The sequence below is a fragment of the Salmo salar genome, chromosome 04 (assembly GCF_965601325.2).
Source record: "Salmo salar chromosome 04, fSalSal1, whole genome shotgun sequence".
NCBI lineage: Eukaryota > Metazoa > Chordata > Actinopteri > Salmoniformes > Salmonidae > Salmo > Salmo salar.
Window position 1 is genome coordinate 78,609,633 of NC_138294.1, and position 19,877 is coordinate 78,629,509.

The 19,877-nt window shown below is 41.7% G+C and overlaps 1 protein-coding gene across 13 annotated transcripts in view; it reads right to left on the reverse strand.

The window, feature by feature from the left end:
* sytl2a (synaptotagmin-like 2a) overlaps positions 1–19,877 on the reverse strand; it is a 44,642-nt gene that overhangs the window by 12,315 nt on the left and 12,450 nt on the right. For 5 of the 13 annotated variants that reach the window (XM_045717321.2, XM_014197951.3, XM_014197950.3 and 2 more), the window contains exons 2-8: positions 16,731–17,306; positions 14,916–15,067; positions 12,790–12,916; positions 8,079–8,112; positions 7,751–7,859; positions 5,144–5,953; positions 1,823–4,369 (exon numbers count right to left, since the gene is read on the reverse strand). In XM_045717321.2, the coding sequence (XP_045573277.2) occupies positions 1,823–4,369; positions 5,144–5,953; positions 7,751–7,859; positions 8,079–8,112; positions 12,790–12,916; positions 14,916–15,067; positions 16,731–16,831 (3,880 nt within the window). In that variant the 5' untranslated portion in view covers positions 16,832–17,306. Of the gene's footprint in view, positions 1–799; positions 4,370–5,143; positions 5,954–7,750; positions 7,860–8,078; positions 8,113–12,789; positions 12,917–14,915; positions 15,068–16,730; positions 17,307–19,877 lie in introns of those variants that run through there. The other 8 variants (XM_014197956.3, XM_082974736.1, XM_014197954.3 and 5 more) reach the window with 8 other exon arrangements.

The window sequence follows — 19,877 nt, forward strand, 5'->3', positions numbered from 1 at the left end:
CAAAAGGGTTTCTAATGATCAATTAGCCTTTTAAAAAGATAAACTTGCATTAGCTAACACAACGTGCCATTGGAACACAGGAGTGATGGGTGTTGATAATGGGCCTCTGTACGGCTATGTAGATATTCCATAAAAAATTTGCCGTTTCCAGCTATAATAGTAATTTATAACATTAACAATGTCTACACTGTATTTCTGATCAATTTGATGTTATTTTAATGGTCAAAAAAATGTGCTTTTCTTTCAAAAACAAGGACATTCTAAGTGACCCCAAACTTTTGAACGGTAGTGTATATGTATATATTTTTTTCCCAAAACACTTACCATGTTTGTTCTCGTTTTGTACTATTCTGTAGTTTCGACCCAATGATTCGTCTGACAAACAAAGAACTTTGCGTACTGCAGGCCCAGGCATGGATCAAAGCTGGAGAGACAAGAGATATGCTGGACCCTATGTCAGAGAGGTGTTTTTGGGACCACATCATGTCTATTGTCCTGCTAATAGCCCTTGTGAAAAACAAGTGTTTGAAAACATGTTTTCAAAAGGCCTCCAGGGCCGACAGAGAAGTTCCTTACTTTTTCCCCCTTCCACTTGCCTCTTCCATTTATTCCCATAGTAATTCGTTATGGTTTGCATTGCAAATGAGGGCATAAACTGGGTCAAGTGGACCTTTATGTAGTAAAATAAAAGGTTAAATAAAAATACATAAAATACTTTTAACAGCACATTACTCAACACTAGTGAGACTCATGTCGCCTACGGTAGGCCTACAGTATATCTAAAAATATTTTTTAAATCTCCACATGTAGGTCTCCTGATGTAAACCCGATCGAAGTTGTTGCAACTAAAATGTAGTTGAAATAAACATTTGCATGTTTGCCTGGCATGGATTGTGAATCCATCTCGTTCCTCATCCTATTCAACTCCGCCAATGCCGCCTGACTCTCCACCAATGACTTGACTCTCCGCGAATAATTACATTTAGAGGATCGGAGGATTCTAAATTAATATCTAAGGGGCATTTTATGTTAGGGCAAATCTGATCTGTGAGAATATCTAAGGGGCTTTTATATAATTATAATGTATTTTGAAAGGAAAATGACATGCACAAGAGACAGTGGTATATATTTTTATTTATCACAATTTTCTTTAACCAATTTCGGTCTTTAATGCAGGGCCGACAGACAAGTTCCTTACTTTTTTTTTTTTTTTTACTGAAATTGCAACCAACTTTCTATGGCTTGTTTAAAAAAGTATTATATTTTGGAGATGATTTCGTTTCAAATAACCGAAAGTGAGCGATTGTAATCTGAATAAAGGGAAAAGGGCCATTCTTGAACATGGGGTGAGACATTTTTACTAATTTATAAATATAGCCAGTTTGTTATTTAGAATTTTTTATTTCTGTTTTTAGAGGGAGAGAAACCAAAAGCCCACCGTACCTATTTTTTGATAATCGTCAGTCCACATGACTGTTTTTGTTTTTGAAAACGCCTCCATTAATTGCCACAGTTCCTGACTATTGATAGATCAGAGTTCTAACTCCCCCTTGTGATAGTGTGGTGAAATGACAGAATGCCACCATCTACCCCAAACGGTCGCGGCATAAGCTTGTAACTTTTAAAGGAAGAACCACTGTATATCTACCCAAAAGAGGCAAATTCTGGCATGTGGAAGACATTGTCCTGTGCGTCTAATCTTGCTGCTTCCATCAAAGGTCAGAATGATGTGGCCAACATGATTTGCCCCCACATTTAAATCATTAGCCATTTCACTTCTAAATCACTAAATCTATGTTTGATGAGAAAATGCAAAGCTCACAGCTTGAACTTGCCCGAGATTGAGACCAGATCTCAGGCATGCTTCCTCTGGATAAGTGACTGTCGACATTCTCCATGGACCTAGGACTGATCCAAGATGGACTCCCCTCACTGCTTCTCATGCTCAGGAGCAATGGAGTGGGGACAGTGGGACTCAGATGGTCATTCCCCACTTTATCTGAGATAAACTGAGGGATGTGTGTCCGCTCAGGGAGCCCCAAATAATGCTGATTGCTCTGGGGAATGAAAGACCTTGCAAGGCGGAGATATGTTTCAGAGACTTCAGATGCTCCCGAAAGCTTTCTTTCACCAGGATCCCTATTGATGGGCTGTTGACCAATCTTGCCAGCTTCAAAGGCTCTTCTTATATGCGGGTCCCCATGATTTGGCCTAGAGGACCAGTAAGGACTGCCCTCCTGTACACTTAGGTTCCCTAAACTGGTCCTTCTGACTGGGCAAGGGAGCGACCTAGTAGGTGATAGCGGGGACATCATAGAAGTTAGTGAGCTCTGTGCCGAGCCTCTACGTGGCAAGGTCAGGCGATCCTGCCCCTTCTCTTCGGATCTAAACTGTGGAGAGGTAGACGTGATTCCTAGGGTATGTTTGGTGGACTCTGATCCTGACTGCATTGCTTCATGTGAGAGTCCTTTTCTCTGTTTAACCACTGGTGTTGCTCTCTCTGGATCATCCTGATGCTCCCTTGTGGGTGAGGCAATGTCTATGGAGAAGGATTTAAATGGAGAACTATCACGCCTGGCTCCTTGGAAACTGGATGAACCTCTGGGCAGGGCTTTAGGATGACAGGTCTTTGAAGGACTTCTCTTAAGTTCATCGTCACTTTTGTCTTTCCACTTTGGAATTTCAGATCTAGGCAGAGGTGTTTTAGGACTTAAGGGTCTTTCTTGATACAGGGTTGGCCCTGTTTCTATCTTACATGAATCTTGCTGATTTATGAAATCAACATCGCCAACACTACAGTGACTACCCGGTAGTGATGAGTTTGAACTCCGCTTGATGAAACCCTTTTCTATTCTTTCAGTCATGGACAAGTCGGAGGCGCTGGCCTTAACCCCGTATAAGGAAGAGCTTTGCTTGTCACAGTCACCCTTCCCTAGGTCAGTTTCAATTGTTCTTAGACTAGACTCAGAAGTGGCAATTGAGTGGTGGACTGGAGATGTTTCTGAAAATGGATGGGTTTGACTATCTAAAGCCTCCTTTGATTTGCCAACAATGACCTTTGGTCCACTATTCTCTTTCTCCCAGAAGGACTTGAGGTTATTGATCTTGGCCTTCCTGCTTTCCTGTTGACTGAGGGAACGTCTAACAAGGGGCACTGGGACACGCCCCTGCCGGCTTGTGCGGGGACTGGATGGAGAGACATGTAAAGGAATGTTCACCTTCTCATCTAGCTGGACTGTCTGCGAAGGCACTGTCAAGCCCACAGATGAACTGGAATTATCTTCAGAGATAAGGATGGATTTATCCCTGAATGTATCATTGTCACCTGATGTTTTTAACATGTAGTTGCTTTCAACGGAAGATGAGGACTTTTCGTCATATGATAGAGCAGCACTGATGTTACACTGCTCTGAGGTTTCCACCTTTTGGGAGACGGGATGGTTAATCAGCATATGTGAGTCATTGCTATCATTGCTTATTGCTCCAAAGATATTGGACTTTCTCATGCCACTAGTGTCGAGGTCAAGCTGAATATTTTGAAAAGATGATGATGCTTCAACAGTCTCAGCCTTGGCAAAATCTTTACCAAAATCATGCATTTTTTGGTCACAAGTATCCCCAGCACTGACAAGTACTTCACACATCATTGTATCAGTGCTTAGTTTACTGAGCAGTATTTTAGGGCCAATTTTTCTTTCACAAAATGATTTCAAGTTGGATAGTTTATCTGGTAACGTATCTACTCCACATGCACTCCCCTGTGGCTCCTGTTGAGTTTGGTCTATTTCTTTTTTAAGCACTAGTTCTCTAACCTCTGGTGTCTTCTCATTTTTAGCTGACTGTTTGTCAGTAGCACATTTATGCAGATCTTGCTGCTGGTCAGAATAAGTATTCACAGTGGACTGGCAGTTGATGAAGTTCAGGGTGGCGTTGTCAAGCTCTTTCGGTTCACAGAGGACCACCTCCTCTTTAACTGGGCTTTGCGGCTCAGGGATTTTCTCTTCTCTTGCTTCCCATCTACTAAATATCCCTAGGAGCCCTCTCCGAGGCTTTGGAGACACACGACTAGATGGCTTCTTAGAGGCAGCATCACTTGGCATCTCATCTGTGATGATGTCGACAGGAATCACTGGTTCATCACTGGGTTGTTGGGGGAGCTGTGCCTGTGGCTTGTCACTGCTTCCCAGGTTCCAGCTGAACCAGTCTCGAACCTTAGCCATGGATTGACCGTCCTCCTCTGTTATCTTGGTGGGGGAGATCTCCTGGGCCGCAGCCCCCAAGAGAATGGGCTTACCTGTCTCTTGCTCAGCACAATGGAGGTCGGACACCTGAAGGGTAAGGGACTCAGCATGATGATGCTCAAGTTGATCTGTAAAGGAAATCAAAACAACTTGGATTGCTCATTACTTGTATTTGCTGACATACAAAATGTAGGATCTTAATTTGAGCCAGTTTGCTACAGCAGGAAAATAATCCTGCAGCAACAGGAAATGTGAATTAATATGTGGATTATAATGAATGGACATTTTTGTAGGGGTTGATATATTTTCATTAGGGCAAATCAAGTCAGAAGTTTAAAGTGGAAATGACACATTTTGGAAGACTTTTTTAAAACTCAAATACACTACAGGCAGGGAAATTCTCAGCAACAAAATAATAATCAAATTCAGATCCTACATTTGAACAGAGCAATAAATAATCAAGAAAATGATTGAATTGAACTATGTCATCTACAAGTCAGTATAATGATGAGCAATAGCATGTAATAGAAGGAAATGATTTGTAAAACATTAGGCAACCATATCATTTCAATGCCCCTCACCAATGAAAAAAAGAGCACATTCCTTGCAGTCCAAATTCACCAATCACCATCAGCAAATATTATCATCATACAATAAATCAATGTGTACATTCATGTATGAAAGCAAGCAGGTTAGTGATTAAAAAACAGATCTTACAACACAAACATGGTGAGTAGTTTCTAAAGTTTTATTTCCTAAATTAATTGAATACAAACCTAAAATCATTCTCTACACTCCTCACTACAAATATTTTAATTGATTGATGGGTTGATTGTTGACTGATAGATTGATTTGATTAATTAATTAATAAAATTTATAAAATGGAGATGCACTAGCCTTACCAGCAGGGACCTGGGCTGGGCCTGTGTCTAGGCATCTTATATCTGGCTTCTCTCTGCAACTCAGACCCTCACCTATGTCCACCTGTCTCTGTGTATCATGAATGGGCTGTTGGAGCCAGCAAGGTGAACCTACAGCTGTCAAAACCTCAATGTCTTCATTTAGTGGTCCGTGATCACCCTGGTCAATCCCACTGTTGATGCCACTTCTGTCTGACTGCACCGTCTCCTCCTCTCCCTCTGGCGGGTTTGTACAGTCCAGATCCAGGAGACTGTGTTCGCCCAGCTCCTTTCCATCCTGCATCTCAGTGGGCCACTCCGCGCTGCTCCTGCTCACTGCTAGGCCGAATCTCACCTGTTTCCTGTCTATCCAGACCAGGGTCTCTCTCTCTTTAGCAGACCAGGTGTCTGAAGATGGCTCTAAGGCCCCGTTGCTGGAGTGCAGCGTTTGTGGACACTGTGGTTCTGGCTGGCGGCTGCAGACGTTTCGGAACTGAAGAAAGTCAGTGGAGCTGCTTTGTTTGAGGATGCTCCTAGGGGCGGGAAAGCTGGCCTGTCTGGCTGCTGGCCTGTCTGGCTGCTGGCCTGTCTGGCTGCTGGCCTGTCTGGCTGCTGAGCTGTCTGGCTGCTGGCCTGTCTGGCTGCTGGCCTGTCTGGCTGCTGGGCTCTCCAAGAGAGAGTCCTGGGATCTGTTAATGATTGTTCTTGTTTTGGGGACAGGCATGCGCAGAGGTGCACTCTGGATGTTTTCGGAACAGATCGATTTTAAGTTAGTTAGATGAGCAACGCAGAACTCAGATGGTGGTAGAAACTCTGGGGGAAAGACAATGGGGGGTGGTGGATAGAAAATTAGGGCACAAAAGCAGGTGGATAAAGCAAGCATGTTTCAAGAAGCGATGACAATGACGTCTTATGGTTAACACCACAAACATATAGTGGATACCAATGTAGATGCAAATACATTAATTGGGTGGTGCGGCTAGGGACTTTTAGTACATTTGCATCGGATTACATTCTTGGTTTACTTCCTTGATTTAATTCCTTCATGGTTATTGTCATTATCATGATTTTCATAATAGCTTGGGAGATTATTCTACATGAGAGAATGTTACAAAATACCCACTGGGAACAGACTTCATTTCAATGTTTAGTTTTGATTTACATTTGGTTGAGTTGTCAACTAATGTGAATTAACCAAATGTGAATTCAATCAAACATGTCACCATGTCATTGGATTTAGGTTAAAAGTTGGGTGAAAAAAATATGAAATTCCCTTAAGTTGATGACTTCTTTCAAATCCAATCAGTTTTCCATGTTGATTCAATGTCAACACATTACATTTTTTGGGTTGGAATGATGTGGAAAAAACGTTGATTCAACCAGTTTTTGCCCAGTGGGTAGTTAGTGCCTAGATTCCTTGAAAAACATTGTTTTCAGATACACTAGGGGGAAACATTAAGGATCTCCAGCACAGACAAGTCATGCATTGCAGCTTAGGGCTTTGGAGTCAGGGTACATGCCTTTATGCGTAATCCCTCTGCTAGTCTGTATTTGCATACCTCCCCCTTTGGCTTGCCTTCCTTCTGGGAAAGACCTGACTAGTTGCTAGATACTCATTGGCTCATTTCATTAAATGCAATTGTTTCAGAGCACATACTTTGACAAATTGCCACACTATTGTTGCACGTCTTTAAATGAAGGGCAACTGGCTCAAGCACTGTAGTTACAAAACTGAAGTTTACCTAAATACTACAGCATTAGTTATTATACAAGGGAAATGCAGGTTAATCTTTTAGCCAAACAATGAGAATGAACAATGGTAATCATTTTTGCATTCTGTTTTGATAATTGGAATCTACAAAATGGCTAGTGGGAACTGTGTTTTCCTCTTCCCTTCTTATGAGAATGTTATGAAAGAAAGGTGGAAGAAATACAAGATCCATATTATGTTCATGACATGACAAAAATACATGCTGACAACAATCATGCAACGAGAACATGCTAGCAATTTGTTTAAAAAGCAACGGAGAAATAGCGAAAGCCCAGGAGAGGGTTTACACGCATGGCTTTCAATGGGATCAGTTCACCAGACTTACGGTTGTTGCAAGAAAAATGCTTTGACTGTTTGTCCATCTAGCCGTCCACTCCATTAAAAACACAACACATGGTGTGTTACAGTTGAATCATGAATCCTGAATTACTGTAGTAAACGTGCAAATTACTTGACGTCAAATAGAAACCACTTGCCTCAAAATGTTTCACTAAAATGGTGGTGTCTTGGCATAGGAACCATAAAATGTCAGTGTTTGGTATGTATTTGAACATTTTTGAATGTTCTGTGATATCGCTAACATAAGACTGCTAAAAACATAACTTACAGAAAGATTCATTAAAGTAACTAACTTCTCAGCTGTAAGGTTTCAGAACATTTTTGGTGCAACATGTGGCGTAGCATTAAGTTATGTTTATGACTACCTTACACAGACATTACGACAGAACATTCAAATGAAGTGTTATTACCAAATCCATACATTCACTTGATGCCCTTTTTCAGTTTATTCTTGGATACTAAAATGACACCCACAGATAATGTACAGGTAAGGAGCTCACCCCCGTCAGGTGTCTTGGTTTGCTCCATTGCTTCATTGGGTAACTGGCTGTCTGTTTCCTCCAAAGTTTCAGGTGTAAGTGGTGTGCTGTTGAATGGGTTCTGTCTTTGCTTCAGTACAGTAAGAGGAAAACACAGGTTTGCGTCAGCAATGAAACACCCATGTTGTCCACTTTTGTGTGTGTGTGTGTGTGTGTGTGTGTGTGTGTGTGTGTGTGTGTGTGTGTGTGTGTGTGTGTGTGTGCGTTACCATATACTTTGTTACTAAATAGTAAATCAATAAAAATGAACATGAATGTGAAATAAAGTGTTACAGTTACTTTAACCAACCTTTGTGGGGGACTGCAGATTGTAGCTGTCGTCCCTATGGTGAATACAATTTAAAATGTAGACATCATCATTATTCTTCATCTTTTAAAGAATAACATACACTTGATTAAGGCATGGGATAATCGTTATAATGTTTCATGTTTTTAAGTTATCACTCTGGCAATTATGTGGACAATTGGTTGATTATGCCTACAGTCGACCACGACTGCCACCACATCAGTTAAGTGCAGGTGCATTTTCATTTGCTCTGCAAGCTTTGCATGCATTCATGAAAGCCCCAAGTATTGCATGTATCAACATTTTCAAAAACTCACATTTTCACATCTCAGATATTTTCACTGTAGGTGGCTGACTGCAGTCCAGTTGTTTTCCTTGGTTTTAGAGTGTAATGGTACCACTCATTCACACAACACACATTCCTCAACAATATATGAATGAGAAGTACCATGACTGTGGAAACCAAGGAAAACAAGAGCATGTGAGTTCTAACCTTAGAAGCAGATGACTAAATGTCTACTTACTGTAATGTCTGAATGACTCCTTCTTTAGCAATCATGCCCATATGATCTGGGCTAATGCTTGATCCCATTTTTTTCCCTCATCAATCTCTCTAAATTTTAGCAAATTTATTAAAAATAAAAAACTGAAATATTACATTTACATAAGTATTCAGACCCTTTACTCAGTACTTTGTTGAAGCACATTTGGCAGCAATTACAGCCTCGAGTCTTCTTGGGTATGACGCTACAAGCTTGGCATACCTGTATTTGGGGAGTTTCTCCCATTCTTCTCTGCAGATCCTAAAAGCTGTCAGGTTGGATGGGGAGCGTTGCTACACAGCTATTTTCAGGTCTCTCTAGAAATGTTCGGTTGGTTTCAAGTCCGAGCTCTGGCTGGGCCACTCAAGGACATTCAGAGACTCCTGCGTTGTCTTGGCTGTGTGCTTAGGATCGTTGTCCTGTTGGAAGGTTAACCTCCGCAACAGTCTGAGGCCCTGAGCGCCCTGGAGCAGGATTTCATCAAGGATCTCTCTGTACTTTGCTCCGTTCATCTTTCCCTCGATCCCGACTAGTCTCCCAGTCCCTGCCACTGAAAAACACCCCCACAGCATGATGCTGCCACCACCATGTTTCACCGTAGAGATGGTTCCAGGTTTCCTCCAGACGTGATGCTTGGCATTCAGGCCAAAAAGTTCAATCTTGGTTTCATCAGACCAGAGAATCTTGTTTCTCATGGTCTGAGAGTTTTCAGCTGCCTTTTGGTAAACTCCAAGTGGGCTGTCATGTGCCATTTACTGAGGAGCGGCTTCTGTCTGGCAACTCTACCATAAAGGCCTGATTGGTGGAGTGCTGCTGAGATGGTTGTCCTTCTGGAAGCTCCTCCCATCTTCACAGAGGAACTCTGGAGCTCTATCAGAGTGACCATCTCGTTCTTGGTCACTTCCCTGACCAAGGCCCTTTTCCCCCGATTGCTCAATTTGGCCGGGCGGCCAGCTCAAGGAAGAGTCTTGGTAGTTCCAAACTTATTCCATTTAAGAATGATGGAGGCCACTGTGTTCTTGGGGACCTTCATTGCTGAAGAAATGTTTTGGTACCCTTCCCCAGATCTGTGCCTCGACACAATCCTGTCTCGGAGCTCTATGAACAATTCCTTCGACCTCATGGCTTGGTTTTTGCTCTGACAGGCACTGTCAACTGTGAGACATTATATAGACACGTCTGTGCCTTTCCAAATCATGTCCAATCAATTGAATTTACCACAGGTCAAGTTGTAGAAACATCTCAAGGACGATCAATGGAAACAGGATGCAACTGAGCTCAATTTTCGAATCTCATATCTCATGTAACGTAACAAAATGAGGAAAAAGTCAAGGGGTCTGAATACTTTCCGAAGACAGGAAGAGCGATATCTCACAAACTGCTCTCATTTCTTATATCTGTCTGTTTGTTAGCTGTTTAAAATGCAGTAATTAAAAATCTCTCAATGGCATTGCACTACTTAGCACAAGTTGGTAAATATTGCAAAGCAACAAAACTTGGAGTGGCTGGGATAGGGAAAGGAGTACATATGTTGGAAGAAGACTGAGAGGAAGATCAAGAGCTGTAGCCTCAGATGAGATTAGGGCTACTATAATTGATCATGTAATAAATCATGGTCTATCAATGAGAGAGGCTGGTCTGAGAGTGCAGCCAAATCTGCAACGCTCAACAGTGGCATCTATTGTGAGAAATGTCCAGCAAAACAACAGGTAAGATGTGCATTCTGCAAGGGCATCTGACTGAACTGCACATTACAGAAATAAATTGAGCAAAGCCTCCAAACCCACTTGTGTGTAATTGTTTTTGTATTTCTGCTTAGGACCCAACAGTTACCTCACACAGGCGGGACAGGTGGGATTTTCACTGCTGTGCAGGAAACTGCAATCGTTGATATGGTCATCAGAAACAATGGCATAAAACTCACAGAGATTCGGGACAGAGTGTTGGCAGACAACATTACATTTGGAAATATTCACAATGTAACCATAACAACTATTTCTAGAGTCCTGTTGTACACTGTCCCCTTTGAGAGGAACTCTGAACGAGTCAAGCAACTCAGGAACCAATAAGTCCAGGTAAGATGACTATAAAATACACAACTGGTTTTGAACCAAACCAAACAGGGCAGGGCACACAATGGCATGTTTTAGGTATAATGTAAACTACCGTAATAGCCTAACTCTTATGTTGCCTTGTGGATTTATTTTAGAGAGTCATGGAGATTGAAGCCAGGCAAACACCCCACATATTCATCTTTGTGGATGAGGCTGGTTTCATCCTGGCCAGAACACGGTGGTGAGGAAGGAATGTGATTGGGAAAAGAGCCACAGTGGATGTCCCGGGCCAGAGGGGTGCCAACATCACAATGTGTGCAGCAATATCCTCTGATGGATCGCTGTTAATTGGGCCGTACAACACCAAGCATCTCATTTAATTCCTGGGTGACCTCTATGGAAGGGTTGTGCCAAGAGAGGAAAGGGTTGCAATGAGGCGAAATCGGCCAACGTTTGTAATTGTATGGGACAATGTGGTATTTCACCACTCCTGTGCAGTCACAGAGTGGCATGCAGCCCATCCCAGGATGGTGTCACTTATCCTCCCACCTTACTCTCCATTCCTCAACCCCAGTGAGGAATTATTTTCCTCGTGGAGGTGGAAGGTTTATGACCACCATCCACATGATCAAATGTCCCTCCTGGACGCAATGAATGCTGGATGCCTGGACATATCTGCAGAAGATTGCCAGGGATGGACCAGGCATGTCAAAAGATTCTTTCCTATGTGTATTTCCCAAGATGACATAAGATGTGATGTGGATGAAAACCTGTGGCCAAATGCAGAAGACAGGGTTGACTAGCATTGCTACTGCATCTGTATCGGTAGATGGTGTATATACAAATTATTGTATTTTGGAATCACTTAATGCCAAAACATTACAAAAAACATATTGAAGCATATTGCATCATGTCTGATTCATTCCTGTAACATATACAGCAGTGAATTCTAAACAGTAGGGTGTCATTCTTGTTTTGTAAAGAAATGTTACAAAAGAAAACATTGTGTAATGCTACCTGTTGTTAGTGTTGTTTAGGTCGTTGTTTTATGAGTGACAAAGTGTGCTTGTTGGGTGACAACCTTTGCTAGTGTTATGGAAGAATTAGTTGATTTGAGACATGTATGAAGTGTTTGGTAGTTTTACTACATTTTGGATGTGAAATTAACTACTGTGCCAAGCTGAAAGTTGGTTAGGAGAACTGTGTGAAGAGTTTTGAAAAAGTGACCTAAGTATTGAGAAATGGGTCCTAGCGATTGTAAAAAACTGTAAGAAGAACGTGGAAAGCAGCATCATTCTTGTTTCAAACAATCTGTTGACTGCATTTGATCTAACAGAACAGCATGCAAACGTATATATCTAACTTTGAATCTAACATCGAGGAGAAGGAACTGCGCCGCTTGTGTGACAGGGGGCGAGGCTTTGTGGGTAGGAAGCAGCCGCAGCAGGAGAAAGGGAGAGAGATGACAAACAAAGTAAACTATAAAAATGGACGTTACACACAGCCCTAAAAACAACCATAGTTTCTAAAAACATGAACAAAATGGCAGGGGTGTAAAGTACTTAAGTAAAAATACTTGAAATGACTACTTAAGTATATCTGTACTTTACTATTTATATTTTTGACAACTATTACTTTACTACATTTCTAAAGAAAAGTATGTACTTTTTACTCCATACATTTTCCCTGACACCCAAAAGTACTTGTTACATTTTGAATGCTTAGCAGGACAGGAAAATATTCTAATTCACACACTTATCAAGAGAACATCCCTGGTCATCCCTCCTGCCTCTGATCTGGCGGACTCACTAAACACATGCTTCATTTGTAAATGATATGTCTGAGTGTTGTAGCGTGCCTTTGGCTATCCGTAAATTAAAAAAAAACTGAAAATGTTGCCATCTAGTTTTCTTAATATAAGGAATTTGAAATAATTTTCCATTTACTTTTGATACTTAAGTATATTTAAAACCAAATACTTTTAGACTTTTCCTCAAGTAGGTTTTTTACTGGGTGACTTTCAGTTTCACTTGAGTCATTTTCTATTAAGGTATCTTTTACTCAAGTATGACAATTTTTCCATCAGTGCACAATGGGCCCATATCATGGAACTCTCACCTGTAGTAGTTGTTGTGCTGAGCCGGTGGCTCCTCTAAAAGGCCCGAGAGTTCTGGAGGAACATACACATCCTGGTTCTCACTGTTCACAAAGCTGGGCCTCTCTCCCCACATCTGGGAGAGCTCCACTACAACACAGAACAAATGGGATGCAGGCCTCAGTAAAACCACTGACAAACCAGATGAAGACACATACTGTATGTCTGTGTCACAGGTGGGATCTAAACCCCAATCTACTGCTCGGGAAACCGACCATTAAGCCAAGAGGAAATTCACTTTTGGGCCGAGGGTGACATTGATTTTGTAGTTTCAGGCAGGGCTACCTCATCCTGAGAGCGTGAGTCCAACTCACCTCCACTCTATATGTCACAATACATCTAACAGCCATCCCTCTCATGAAGTGAAGGATGGAATGAGCATTCCTATTAGTGCAACACCCTCTATGTCTACTGAACGTCAACCAGCTATAGAAAATAGGAAAATTCATGCTATTCTAGAGAGCAAAACTGCCTGCACATGACAGAGGGGTACATGAAGAGTAAAATGCATTATTTAATTATCCTTTTGTGTTCTTGTTTCAGAGTCAACTGTTCATATTTAAAAAAAATATTTAACCTTTATTTAACCAGGTAGGCTAGTTGAGAACAAGTTCTCATTTACAACTGTGACCTGGCCAAGATAAAGCAAGCAGTTAGACACATACAACAACACAGAGTTACACATGGAGTAAAACAAACATACAGTGAATAATATAGTAGAAAAATAAGTCTATATACAAAGTGAGCAAATGAGGTGAGATAAAGGAGGTAAAGGCAAAAAAGGCCATGGTGGCAAAGTAAATACAATATAGCAAGTAAAACACTGGAATGGTAGATTTGCAGTGGAAGAAAGTGCAAAGTAGAAATATAAATAATGGGGTGCAAAGGAGCAAAATAAATAAATAAATTAATACAGTAGAGGAAGAGGTAATTGTTTGGGCTATTTATAGATGGGCTATGTTTTCTTCCCCAAGATGGCATAGCAGTCAGACGTCCTTTGTCCTCCTCTTGTCGTGTCCCGTGTATATATATATTTACATATTTTCTTCGCATATCTTTTTACATATTTGTTTCTGAAAACTCAACCTCAAAACACTCTCCTGCAACCCGCCTCACCAATTAAAAAAAAAAGTATTATTTACCTCAAATCTGAAATCCACAACAGAAGGTAGCCAGAGGTTACGTGGCCCAGCTGCTCTGACAGCTGGTGTTTAAAGCTAGTGAGGGAGATAAGTGTTTCCAGTTTTAGAGATTTTTGTAGTTCGTTCCAGTCATTGGCAGCATAGAACTGGAAGGAGAGGCGGCCGAAGGAGGAATTGGCTTTGGGGGTGACCAGAGAGATATACCTGTTGGAGCGCGTGCTACAGGTGGGTGCTGCTATGGTGACCAGCGAGCAGAGATAAGGGGGAACTTTACCTAGCAGGGTCTTGTAGATTACCTGGAGCCAGTGGGTTTGGCGACAAGTATGAAGCGAGGGCCAGCCAGCGAGAGCGTACAGGTCGCAGTGGTGGGTAGTATATGGGGCTTTGGTGACAAAACGGATGGCACTGTGATAGACTGCATCCAATTTGTTGAGTAGAGTGTTGGAGGCTATTTTGTAAATGACATCGCCAAAGTCGAGGATCGGTAGGATGGTCAGTTTTAAGAGGGTATGTTTGGCAGCATGAGTGAAAGATGCTTTGTTGCAAAATAGGAAGCCGGTTCTAGATTTAACTTTGGATTGGAGATGTTTGATGTGAGTCTGGAAGGAGAGTTTACAGTCTAACCAGACACCTAGGTATTTGTAGTTGTCCACATATTCTAAGTCAGAACCGTCCAGAGTAGTGATGCTGGACGGGCGGGCAGGTGCAGGGAGCGATCGGTTGAAGAGCATGCATTTAGTTTTACTTGTATATCAATGTTCAGCAATGTAATATCCACCAAACAATATTTCAACAAATTAAATGCCTAGGAATAGAGTTACTGTACATTTTAAGGGAATCTGTGAGCAATTTCTGCAATGCAGCATTTAGTCATACAAACCCGTAATGGTCTCTGCAAGATTCAACGACCGTCTAAAGTTGCATAGCTTGACACGGCTATAACTCACATATGGTCACAGGTTTCCTCCGACTTATGGATGCTTTGATGATGTCAGAACCATGGATCCTGTCTCTGTGACGCCTTGACTTTGTCTCATAGAACCACTCTCCAGTCAGGTACTTCAGCTTGCCCTTGTCACATTCTTGCTTTTGTAGATTCCTAAGTGGAGAGAGGGTAAACGTTCAAAATATGGACACTTAACAATGGAAAACCAGTAATGGAGACCAGGCAGAGGCAATACAATAAGTTGATGACAGCTTATGTCAGAACCTGGAAAACCTTATTGAGTTTCCTGCTAGCAGGGGCATTTACAGTAACATAAGCATATGTGCTCGTTTTTATTTATGAAGGTGCATGCTGTTGGTTATGAATCTGTGATGTAATCCTTGTTATGAGTCCCATGTATTACAGTTGTTTCACATGATTGCAACAACACCTTGTCAACATTTCTTATGAACAAAACACAGTGCAATCAAGCATACGTTTGAATTCATGTTGTCTAAGTGCGTGTGTGTTTGAGAGAGAGAGAATGTGTGTGTAATATTCAAACCATTTATATGTTGAATTAATTGAGAAAAAGCAGTAGAAGGTTCACCCAGTAAGTTTTTAAATACAAAAGCAGTAGAAGGTTCACCCAGTAAGTTTTTAAATACAAAAGCAGTAGAAGGTTCACCCAGTAAGTTTTTAAATACAAAAGCAGTAGAAGGTACACCCAGTAAGTTTTTAAATACAAAAGCAGTAGAAGGTTCACCCAGTAAGTTTTTAAATACAAAAGCAGTAGAAGGTTCACCCAGTAAGTTTTTAAATACAAAAGCAGTAGAAGGTTCACCCAGTAAGTTTTTAAATACAAAAGCAGTAGAAGGTTCACCCAGTAAGTTTTTAAATACAAAAGCAGTAGAAGGTTCACCCAGTAAGTTTTTAAATACAAAAGCAGTAGAAGGTTCACCCAGTAAGTTTTTAAATACAAAAGCAGTAGAAGGTTCACCCAGTAAGTTTCTAAATACAAAATATTCTAAATATTTTAAAATGCCTTTGTAGTCAACCCAAACCAATGTTTTTATTATTAAACAAATTAGGATAAAAATAATAAGGAAACAGGCATATCTATTAAAGACATGCTCCAGAACTTTTATTATTGTCTTACCTCAATTAGCCACTTTATCCCAAGTTTGAAAGCAACTGTTTTTCTGCATGCTGTTCTGCGCCATTTTCCCTTATATTTTCCCCCACATTTGCCAGCCCCCTAGCAATTTGAGTTCTAGCCAATGAGCTACAGCCCCTCGCCATTTGAGTGACAGCTAGCAAGACGTACACACAGTAGAGTGAGAGAGCAATGACGTGGTGCACATATCTGCACATATGTGAGGTAGTACGCAATTTTTGGGGACAATTTTTGGGGACTACTTTCAGAACTACAGAACTACTGGCTAAAAAAGTATATAAAAGTACCTTAGAATCTCTTTAATATCTTGGAGTTTCCCCACACTGCTGTAATACTTTTCTTTAACCCTACCACTGTATTCCAGGGTGTGTCCTCAGGGCATGTGCTTACCATCTGGCAAGCATCTTCACAGACATTTTCAACCTCTCCTTGTCCCAGTCTGTAATCCCCACATTTTTGAAGCTGACTACCATCATTCCTGTTCCCAAAAACTCTAAGGCATCCTGCCACAATGACTACCGCCCTGTAGCACTCACATCTGTAATAATGAAGTGCTTTGAAAGGCTGGCACACATCAACTCTATCATCTCAGACACTCTGGACCCAATCTAATTTGCACACAGCCCTGACAGATCCACAGACAACTCAATCTCAACTCACTTCACACGCTGTTCCTCAGCCCTCTTCAGATCTGTGTCCCTCTTTAATACGGACAGGATCATCTCCTGCTCCTCCTCCGTCAGGTAACTCAGGTCAATCATGGTGCCGAGCCCACCCTGCAGGTCTTATCTCTTCTCAGAAAACAAAATGGTTGCCAACTCCACTCAAAGCCACTGTTCAGGGTGAGTCTGTGATGGTGATGGCTCTCCCTATTTTGGGTCAGTGGCTTGGTGGAGAATCCACGTATAGTTATGGATATGGGTTATTGGAATTCCAGCAGCCCCTGGTACAGAGGTCCTTGAAGTCAACGTGTGGGTTAGTGAAGGTGGTTTACGTGCTAAAGTCCATGCGTAAGTTGAGTTTCCAAAGGCTCATATTCTGTGGTTAGATGGCTGGGTGAGGGGAGCAGGTAGGTGTTTGGCAGACCTCTGTCTCAATCTCAGTATTACTGATGAACTTTTTGCACTCTCCTTGCTGAAGGGGAATGTATTGCCAGGTTTGTATGGGCGTGGTAAGGTTAACTTGGTGCAGCTGCTCGTATATATGTGGTGGTGGTCAGGGATCCATCATTAGCACCTGCAAAACACAGCAAAACACAATATAAGAGTCTAATTTAAAAGAATCAATAATAATAATACTTCTTTTAGACTGACACTAAAACATACAGACCTGCATCTTCTTACATATTCTCTAAATACGTTCATGATCTTTTATTGAAAACATTTTTCCCTTTAATAGCTTTTTATTCCAGAGCCTTTTCGTCAAGTATTCAAATGTAATCATTTCCCATGATTGGGGTAACAGGCATATCAACCTCATGAGTCAGAGTGAGGCGTTGTGATTATAGGAGACATGTGATATGGTATTATCAGCTGACTGAGAGAATGTGGCGTTTGAACACTCAAAAACATTTTGAGTGGATTCCCTTAGAGAAAGCCCTAGTTGTCCTAAAATTGAATTAAGCTTAACTCAAATTAGCCACCAGTTTAGGACTTGTATCCATATGGAAAGGCCATTTTATTTTCCTACAATCAGTTTTTGTTTCAGTTACGGTTTAAGTTATAGTATGAGTAAACGGTTCAAATGACGAAGAATGAACTTGTTTAGGTGAACTTCGAACTGGAGCTGATGTATGACGAGACAGTGAGACAATGGAATGGTGCTGTAATGGATAGCTGCCGTTTTACGGAGAATCCTCGATGAAAGGTGAGTATCGGTGAGGACACTCTTCTGTTCGCCTACTAACAAATTGACATCTCCCTGACCACTTGACCACTTATCGGATTCCGGGTCACGGAGGAGAGAGGGCGGAGGAGAGAGCACAACATTACTGAACGTCGTCACTTCCTTTTGAACGCGGAATGAGGGAGAACTTGGTTTGTGGTTTGGAAAGTTTTGAAAGTCTCTGAAAAAGTGATCTATTGAAAAAGTTATGTTACTAGCTAGCTACTTTTTGAGTTTGGATCCCGCAACGGGGTTGGCATCCGTTGCTGGGACTGCTGCTATCTGTCCAGGGATCCTGTCGACCAATGGTCTGATGAGCTGCTTGGTGTAGCAGCTAGCCTAGCTGCCACTGTTAGCTGCCTATCAAGCTAGCAAAGTTTCCATGAGGGCTAGAACGCATACCACGATGCGGTTAGACCTTGTGGCTGGAACCGAGCATTGTCCTGTCTTGTGACTGTCTAGAACCATACTGTTTGTTTCTATTTCCATTATCACTGCGACCTGCTCTGTCCGGAACTGCGAGGACTAACAGCGTAGCCTCCGTTGCTACCATGACAAAGACCAAAGCCGGTGGGAGTACTGTTGAAGAAAGTGGTTTCTCTCTATCACAGGTGAAGGATCTTTTAAACAAACAAAAAGAGTTCTACAAGCAGTTGTTACAACAACTAGAAAATAGCTTCAAGTTTTGTGCCCAAATACTGGTGGATTCAACTAATACAATAATGGACGACCACACCAGAGAGGTCCAGGACCTGAAGAACAGTTTGCAGTTCTCTCAGGGTCTGCTCGATGAGTTTAAACAGGAAAACGGCAAGATGACAGCAATCTGTAAGTCATTGAGAGAGGACATCAGTTCTGTATGTGAATCCATGATAATAATGACAGAGAAATCAGATTATCTCGAGGGACAATCAAAACAGAACAACACTGTTGCGGACGGAATTGCAGAATGTCCACATGAGACCTGGACGCAGTCTCAAGACAAAATGAGGGAAATGATCTTAGAGAAACTGAAGATGGACCACAGGAAGATTGAGGTAGAGCACGCCCACAGGACTGGAAAACCCACCCAGGTGACAGACCCAAGCAGATAGAGGTCAAGTTCCTGAGGTTCAGGTACAAGGTAGCTGTTCTGGAAAGAGACAAAAACTTGAGAGGAATGTACTGTACATCTTCCTCAACGACGTCTATCCGGAAGCTGTGCACCAGAAGAGAAAATAACTTATCCCGGCCATGCAAGCTGCCAGAGCGCGTGGGGACATTGCTTACATTCGCTACGACAGGCTCATTGTCCACCCTCCCTCCCAAAAGCCTGGAAGGGATGAGAGAACCAAGGCTATGGGTTTATAGCTTCAACCCAGCAGCACACACACACACTTACAGACAACAACTGATTAATGGACTGCTGAATGTTTTCAAAAATATATATCTTGCTTTGTTTGTTCTTTTCCATATTACAGTGCCTTGCGAAAGTATTCATCCCCCTTGGCGTTTTTCCTATTTTGTTGCATTACAACCTGTCATTTAAATTGATTTTTATTTACATTTCATGTAATGGACATACGCAAAATAGTCCAAATTGGTGAAATGAAATTTAAAAAAAACACTTGTTTCAAAACAAAAATGTTGTTTTAAATAAACGGAAAAGTGGTGCGTGCATATGTATTCACCCCTTTGCTATGAAGCCCCTAAATAAGATCTGGTGTGACCAAATACCTACAGAAGTCACATAATTAGTTAAATAAAGTCCACCTGTGTGCAATCTAAGTGTCACATGATCTCAGTATATATACATCTGTTCTGAAAGGCCCCAGAGTCTGCAACACCACTAAGCAAGGGGCTCCACCAAGCAAGCGGCACCATGAAGACCAAGAAGCTCGCCAAACAGGTCAGGGACAAAGTTGTGGAGAAGTACAGATCAAA